Here is an 8,680-nt window from a genome sequence, read left to right as displayed (position 1 = left end):
ATATTTAAACTCACCTCATTTTTACGCCGAGTTGAAGATTTTAGATGGACCACCAAAACCGCTGTTTACCTTTGACCCGTCCAGTCAAGACGGGATCCTTTCGGAACTGAAAGATTCCAAACCCAGAGATTCTACAATTAATAACATATTTAAAACAGCAGCGGATGGAATGAACTCTGAGTTTGTTGTGTTTAAGGTAGTGATGTTTATACATATTTACTTTTTTAAATAAAGGTTCAATAAATTTAGTAAGAAATTTATTCCGGAATCTTGCAGTTGTTCTTTTTCCTCTTCTATGCCATGTTTGGTCCATTATTTCCATTTTCGACCTTACATTTTGAACAACTCGGCCTCAATGGGGCGCAGGTGGGTGTGTTGGTTGGACTAAGACCATTCATAATATATTTTATGTTTATGTTTATAGAATATGTTTTAGCCAATGCTTTGACCTCAATCATATAATTTTAGCGTACTTACTGAAGTCAAAATTTCAAGGAGGATGGAGTTTTGAGCAGGCTACATATGTAACTGCATATATTTCTTTTTAAGTTGTTAATGTTAACATGTAAATACTTCAAGCAATTATCTGTATTAACATGCCGGATTTTATTTACTCATCATTTTCATTGAATGCATACATATGTCTTAAACATTATTAGCTATAAACAAATAATTTTCATTCGTTCGACATATTTTGTCCAGAAAACTTATCCATATCATAGTATTCGCTATTGTATCGTGCGTTACATCCTTGGATTAGAGACCTTATTTCTATTCCTGTTAAACTTGTGTATCCTATAAGTTCTGCGGTTGAGAAACAGGTCGAGTTTCCAGTAAAATCGTCATTCACAAAGCCTGTCCAGCTCGATCTACCTGTGAGAACCAAACCGGTAGGAATAAATCCAAAATTTGTGCCTGCCAAGGCAGTAAAAGTACGCTCGATCCCGTATGAAGTAGGTCCACTATATATTGAAACGGACGGTGTTGTTGTTTCCAGGGGTCCCATATGCCTCAAAGATAATGTGGTTGAAAGTGTGTAGTTAAGGCACCGGGGGACAAATGTGATAGGTGGAGATAACGTCCATACAGCAGTGTAATTTCTCATATCATATCCTCGCCAACTGTATAAGTGTTAAAAAAATTGTATGATGGATACGAACAACTTGACTACACGATGTATTTTGAGAATGGATTATCAATTTACGAAGTCCCTATACTTGATCTAGTTAAACGGGAACATTTTGTGTGTCATCCTTGTGGTGTATGCTGCCGTTTTAATACGCAAACCCAGAAGTAGGCATGTGGATGGTTATTTCAACCAAAATTGTTCTGGCAAAATATAACCTCCACCCTCGCTACCTTACAAAAATACCAACATCTTACAGTCTTACACCTATCCCACCGTCGAGCTCTGGATCAACAATATGTATATGCAAGCATAAGTAATATGTATATAATATATTTATTTATAAATAGTCCTTACTATCCAATATAGCAAAATGATTTCACTTCTCCCAACAGGACCGAGTAATGTGGCGAGAGGTCTGGCTCTTTTGTTCGGAATCGAAACGCATTCCCTTCCTGGTCAGGTTCCGTGTAGAATGTTATCTCCTGCACGTATCCGACCGCAAAATTCAAACAGGCGGCCAACCAAAGTAGTGGCAGCAACATTTCAACAACGCTTGTCCGAAACTTAAATGATGACATTTTCAAGAACGGGTTGCATTTTATGCTTATGCTTGGTTGCGTCATTGGCATAAAATTCGTCGAAATTATTGGAAATTATATGAATAAATATGTCCTCTGTCAGATAAATATTGACATCAAGTGCTGATTGGGCTTTTTAATTAAAATATGACACAATAATTTATTGTTGGGTTTTCCAAGTATCTACTTGACTGGATAAATTCAAGGTTGGCTTCTGATAAATGTCATTTATTGTTACAAGGTGCCCAAATAGCCCTGATAAATCATAAAAATCGTAATTTATACATTATTTTATTACGAATCAATTATCCCATAAAGCCGACAATTCGAATGCAATATATCAATCTTAGATTGTCAAGAGGTTAAAAACGCTGATTTCTAAACTTGCAGATAAATATTTTGTTAACAAAGCTAATTGCATCACAAGACCAATATTCGGTACACCCTGATCATTTGTATTTATCTGAAAACATTCAACTCGCTTTTAACCTCTTGAGGGCTAAGAACGACTATTGTTGCATTTTATGAAAATCCCTAAGAGACGATATACAACTATAATCGTATTTCTAAAATGTCCCATGGAGACTAAAGACGACTTTTGTCGCAAAATCGAAACATCCCCGTGAGACGACGGACGACTAAAGTCGTTTCCCCAGAAAATGCCCTGGAAACGATGAACGACTTTTGTCACTACCTTGCCATAGAGATTACTATTTGTAGCCCGAGTCAAATTGTTGGTGCATAATATTCTGAATTGTCATGATTCATGAAAGATTGGTCATTTAATTCAGAAATAGGAAATATGTATTATATTAAAACGACATTATTCACGGGATCTCAAAATAATATTTGGCATATACCTATGACCTATGTTAGATTTTTCCGATCAATTTATGATGAAAATGTGGCTACCACCCTCTTGGCTCCTGAAAACAGTTATTTCAAATTTATTTCAAATTTCTAATACCTATGCATATACTAAATTGCAGCTTGTCCACACAATTTGGGAAACCAGTGAGGGTCACGCATGCAGTTAAATTCCTCTAGAAAAAATATTTGGTGAATCTGACTTCATATTCTTTTGGTACGAGCTTTTGAGCTCAGGCACCTCGATTTCACCTCTTTCCGACCATTTTCAAAAATCGGTATGGGTCACCACACAGGGCATCTCTGGGTTTAAATTTTTCCAAATTGTCTTCAGAATCTTTCATGAGAAACCATTACCCAGATTTGTGCCAAATTTCAACTCTATGACTATTTTGAAATTTTGGTGCGGACAGACGGACGGACGGACGGTCACAATGAGTAAATAAGCCCTTCGTCTCTGGCTCGGGCAAATAGATTTTTATCGTCTCTTAGGAATTTGATATATTTTTAATTACGTCCCTTAAAATTATCTGAAATTATCACTGGCGCCCCCGTAGTAACGCCAATGGATAACTTGGTAGTCTCTTGAGAAAGTTAGGGGCAACGTCCCAAACTGCCACCTCACGTCATAATGATTTCCATAAGTTATCCCAACCGGACGAATAGTTCGTCCTCACGACGACGACTTTGGTTCGAATACGAATTAAAGATCTCTGTAGGATGAGCCAATGTCCGCCGAAAAGTCGTAGTTTGGAATAAGCTGTAGGATGACTTGAGGGATGTTCCTCAACTCGTCCTCACGATGTCTTTTTTGGTATGTGTTAATAAATACGCAGTATTTCGTCTCACCATCCAGATTTTTCACTATCACATGTTTATTTCAGATTAAAATACATAAATAACTATGGTTATATAACAATGAATATTTATATATTATATTCGACGACCTGATCCCTTAATTTGGAGTGTCTGATTTTTTAACTTCCTGTAATTTTCAAAATAATATAAAATCTTATTATTTGTATGTTTGTTTTGAATATAATACATGAGCAATCACAAATTATTTTAAAACTAAACAAATTACCAGTTTATATTTCTCGGGAGCGTGCTGAAACCACGACGCCAACTTAATCTTGATATCCGAGTCAGTTACTGACGCACATTTAGGATTGTCCTTCACAGCAGCTAAAAGTAAATGTTGTTAGTGCTCAGGAACTTATCTAAATGACGCGATATGAATATTAAAAGTACTCACCAAATATAGCATCCTTAATCTTAAGGTTTTTAAATGCACGCTTGGGGTTAACTTTCCTAATCCCTTCCCAACAGAAATTACTAGCGAGGCGATACGTCATTATAATATTGGCCACGTTGTCCTTATAGTCGGAGCCACCAATCGTCTTTAAATATTGTACCTACATATATTTTATATAACATTATGGATATAGACAAGGTTGTTTTACTTGGGAGGTTGCTTGGGAGAATAATGTCAGTTTGTATTAGCTTCAGATTATTCTCCCCAGCAACCCCCAAGTAAAACAACCTTGGGATATATACATATATTAATACGAATGCTGTTGATATATTTGTGGCACCAATTGTTTCCGTCTCCTCGCCTCTTGGATGGAATTTTCCAATTCGTCAAAAGCGTCCATAGTATCAATGGGAAAATCAAATTCAACTTGGTCGACATAGGCGTTTTCTGCTCCCTTGCACATGTAGTCGAAAATATCCTTCGTATTCTTGGCTTGAATATCAAGTTGCTGTTTAATTTCGGCGAGAGCTTTGATCACGTTTTTCTCAAATTGTGTACTTCCTCCTATATTATCATAGTAATATTGTTAAAAATATATGTGCATAATTTTAGACTGCATTACGGAGTTTGATAAATTATTACCGTGAGGTTTCTCCAATACAGCATTATTTACAGAAAAAATATCTGCCGCATCTATCAGCAAACCATAACAAAATAATAATAATATTAATAAACGATCATTTAAGAGCCACAGATCCTACAGGCAATTTCAAATGTATCTACCTCGAAATTTCGTAACAGGAAAGAAATTTTCTGACGACGAACCAGTTCGAGGCATATTGTCTTGGTCCACTCGAGAGATAGTGCCAGATCCAGGTGCTAATACAAATCCTGGAGAACAGAAAAGTCCTGACTCCAGAGTGACATTCTTGGATATTGCTGGTGGCGGCGGTATCATAACTGGCGTCTTTCCCTTCACCGGAGGAAGGTTTTTCATTATCTTCGGCGATTCACTTCCATTATTTTCAATTGAACTTAGGTCACTGTCAGACATTTGACTCGAAAGTTCTCGAATTCGGGAAGCGCGGCCACGTTGATTTTCAATGCATTCGACTTCAGATTCTAAATTTGATGTGCATTCAGCCATCGATAAGTGTTCACGGGCGGCGGCATACGTGAGTATGGACAAATTAAAATAAATACGGATTAATAATAACGTTAATAATTGAACTGATTTTCCCATTGGTTGATAAAATTGTAATTAATTATTTACTCACCAAAGGTTCTCAAAATTCGGGCATTATAAATGTTCCATGTCTCCAAATTAACTGGGGATTGGTTTTTTACTGTAGTTTTCACCTTATCTGAATTTTTGAACGGAGGCCACCAGCATTTTAGGCACTCTTCGTCCTCTCGATCTAACCAAATGTCCGGCACCACTTCTACTTCATCTGTCTCAGGGAAATAAATTACTGAGAACACCATAATTAATTTGTGTGGATGAGGGGAAGGGCTGCAAAACCTCCAAGACTGTTGGGTAGCACTAAGTATTTCTGTTCGATATCTGAGAGAGAAAATTTTTGTAAGGGCCCAAATTTAGTAAACGTGAATATGCCCAGGAGTGTTGAGTCGCACGGCGAGGCGAAGAATGAAGAAATATTCTGACAAGCATTCGCAATAATGCAAACTTCCCCGCTCTTCAAGTCGGTGGCGAAGTTTCTCACTTTGATCAACTCTCCACTTCTCAGCTTAACAAATTGGTCACGCTTGTTGATCTTGACTATGAAATCTTCTTTTAATAATGTCTTATACTGTGGATCGCCTAACCCCCCTAATATTGGACCATTGCTGTGGATATGGGTTAAGTTTTGCAATTTTACTGGAGTTCTGAATGTGTCTCTCTCAGAAAGTCGCCTGCATACTTGGGAGAGAGAAGAAAACCCACCTCGTTTTAATCTTTTTAACACTCCCAAGTAATTTTCGAAAGCAAAGGCACTGTAATTATTAAGGTTGCCAAACTCTTTCACATCTTCGTGTACATGAAGTAATCCGTAGATGTTATACACAAGGTTTTCTCTTCCATAAAGATTGCTGAATTGTACGACAAAGTATTCTAGAAGCTGATTTGCATAATTTCCATAATCTCGGATTAATTTGTCACTTGAATAAATTGTAACAGCACACTGCAGCGTTAAAAAATGTTTCAAATATTCCGATGGCAAAATGTTTTGTAACACAATATATCCCGTATAGAGCAAAAACTGTCGCAATTCAGTAGCTTTCCACCTTGGCAATTCTACTAATGATCTGGACTGTCGATTAAATTCACTGCAAATGTGAAATCGGAGTGATTGTAATCGATCCGATATTGTAGAAACTTGGAAGGAGCTGAGTTTAATATATTTCGGTTTTCCACCAACCCACAAATTTAACAATTTCTTCACCACCCCCAAGTAAATTAAGTGCATGGATTCGAGTGGTAATCTCGAAACAAGTCCAATCCCTAGTTCTGACAGAATAGTTGTCCCACGATAATGGTCATCGTCCAGTGAGAATGGATTTCCAAAAGTTTCATCTGTCCTTCGAGTTTCGATTTTGTCAGAGAACACTATACGATTTTCATATCTCACTCCTGTTTGTGTGCATTTTGAGCACGCAGAATAACCAGAGTGATATTTCGTGCACATAATAAATGCTCTTGCAGGAGCATCACAGATAAACCCTTTAATTTCACTGGTATTAGTTTGTTTGTTACTTTAACCCCCGTTGAAAGTAATTGCTTGCATTCGTCGACAAAGTCCTTCAAATATTCATTTTGATCATTTGGCTTACCGCAACCTTGATAGATACCAACACAGAATGGCTTGTAGTGCGAATCCGTATAAATTGATGCCAAAATTGGCCAATAATCACTCTTGCTACTATCGCTAATTGGGATACCGTCGACACTTATTAGCACACTAAGCAAGTCAGGAACAATTTTAACGTGCTTTACATAATTTAGGAGACCTCTCTCAAGTCCAAAGTGTACATATGTTCCCGGTGGCACGTCTCGTTTGACAAAATTCCGGCGAGTTGATAATAATGATCTCGAATCGGCAGGTAAGGCTGAGAAACAAGAATGTTTTTTTAGTAGCTTTAACAAAGAAGTGGTTGCTTTACTAGTAACATTGTTAACTAATGACCACTCCCTGAGTTCTTCACGTATCTGGTACTGCTCATCATCTGAATCATTAGAATAATCAGACGACTCGAAATCTTGATGATTGTCAATATCAGGGTCGACTCCATCGTAAATTTCTTGATCAAAGAGGAACTCGTTGAAATGGGATGACTCTCCACTTAAAGTAGGTGATACATGGATATAATTGTTTGACGAAGTAGGTGGGGCAGGTGGAATTATAGATTCAAAATTATTAATTGCGGCTGACACTGCTTGTTTGACACGGCGGCGTAATTGCCGTTTAGATAAACTTGAGCAGGGTTTCATGGCGAAAATAAACTTGAACTTATTTATGATTTTAAAGAACCCGCCATGTATTCTACGCAAATTAAGAATGAGACAATATGAGGCGACCAATTTATGATGTCGTCAAGATGTGCTTGCACAATGTGCCGGAGATATGCATACTATGATATTCATAAGATGACTATTTCCGTGACGTCCAATCACTACGTCCCAGGCATATTATGAAGAGGTCTAAGTTACGACATGTCGCGTGTCAGACAAGTCGGATGAGTATAGGAGCTACTGAGGATGAGTGTGGCAGTTTGGGGTAGTCCTCAAGAGGTTAAACATCCATTCGCAGTTGAGCATATACCAACATTAAATTTACAATAGATTAGAGAGAGCCTGGAGTTTATCAAGTGGAATTGATTGAACTGACAGAAATCAAACACGTACATGGACCATTTTAGTATGGAATTACCTATCTGTATACTTACATAATATTGGATAGAGCTGTCTTTCTCTGATATCAATGAAAACGTTTCAAACGCCAACAATAATTTATTTTCTTATCAAGCATGGAATTTAAGTTTATACAATATGTACATAAACTGTATGCAATGCATTCTATTTAAGTATGTACAAAGATAAATATTGGTCATGGGCTTGATAAGTAGTCGAGAAAGAGGAATAATTTGGGGCAACTATTTTGACAACAATGGTTTTTTTTGCATGGTACATATGCTTGTGCGCATATTTCATTTCGGAATAAATCTTCGACTGCATGATATGTATGATACCTAACAATAACCATGACATGATAAGTCTACGTTATGTTTCGTGTTGGCCACATAACCTGACATACACCAAACAATTTCCAGGTGTGTTAAACACATACGTTCAAATTAGCAGGGTAAGTGGATGGGAAAGTGTGAGGTGTACAAGTCTGATTTTGTTAAATTTTGGATGCAAATAATACCTAACCGAAATGGGGTGTGCGATTTTATGAATGGGAACTTTTTCGTCGCAGGCTAAATTTTTAATAAATTTAAATATATATTTTTAGATTAATTAAATTTCCACTAGAAGGACACATGTTTTCAAATTTTATAAATAGGTCATAAGTTTTAAAACAGACGGAATTACGGTTTGTAAAAGAATAATAAACACTTGGCCAGAGTTTTGACTTTTCTTTTCCGTACCCGCCATATAAAGTTCCAATCTCTCGCTGTGTTAAATTCTGGAACTCAATATTTTATTTTTATCTCTAGAATATCCCGGGTGGTCCAATACCGCAACAAGTATATATTTTCTTAATTTAATTATTGCTACCTTTTCAACGACACATCCAGGGTTTCTTTGAAAATTTCTCACCGGCCAAAAACGGAGTTTTTCGAAAAATT

At 36.9% G+C, this 8,680-nt stretch overlaps 1 protein-coding gene across 1 annotated transcript; it reads right to left on the bottom strand.

The window, feature by feature from the left end:
- Positions 1 to 604: 604 nt before the first annotated feature.
- LOC118437575 lies at positions 605 to 1,676 on the bottom strand. The gene is made up of 2 exons (XM_035856720.1): positions 1,484 to 1,676; positions 605 to 1,121 (listed from the first exon to the last, which is right to left on the bottom strand). The coding sequence occupies exons 1-2, from the start codon at positions 1,669 to 1,671 to the stop codon at positions 677 to 679; spliced, it is 633 nt and encodes a 210-aa protein (XP_035712613.1). The 5' UTR covers positions 1,672 to 1,676; the 3' UTR covers positions 605 to 676.
- Positions 1,677 to 8,680: the final 7,004 nt, after the last annotated feature.

This window comes from Folsomia candida, unplaced genomic scaffold, assembly GCF_002217175.1.
Source record: "Folsomia candida strain VU population unplaced genomic scaffold, ASM221717v1 Fcan01_Sc014, whole genome shotgun sequence".
NCBI classification, from domain to species: domain Eukaryota; kingdom Metazoa; phylum Arthropoda; class Collembola; order Entomobryomorpha; family Isotomidae; genus Folsomia; species Folsomia candida.
The sequence above is the reverse complement of the archived record's forward strand: the minus strand, read 5'-3'. Positions and strand labels throughout refer to the sequence as shown.

Bases quoted from the DNA above. Each gene is read 5' to 3' on its own strand.
- LOC118437575 (XM_035856720.1), bottom strand. From the start codon at position 1,671: ATGTTGCTGCCACTACTTTGGTTGGCCGCCTGTTTGAATTTTGCGGTC. The intron at 1,122-1,483 runs GTAAGGACTATT...ACACTTATACAG, and splicing joins TCATTTTGCTATATTGGATA to TTGGCGAGGATATGATATGA.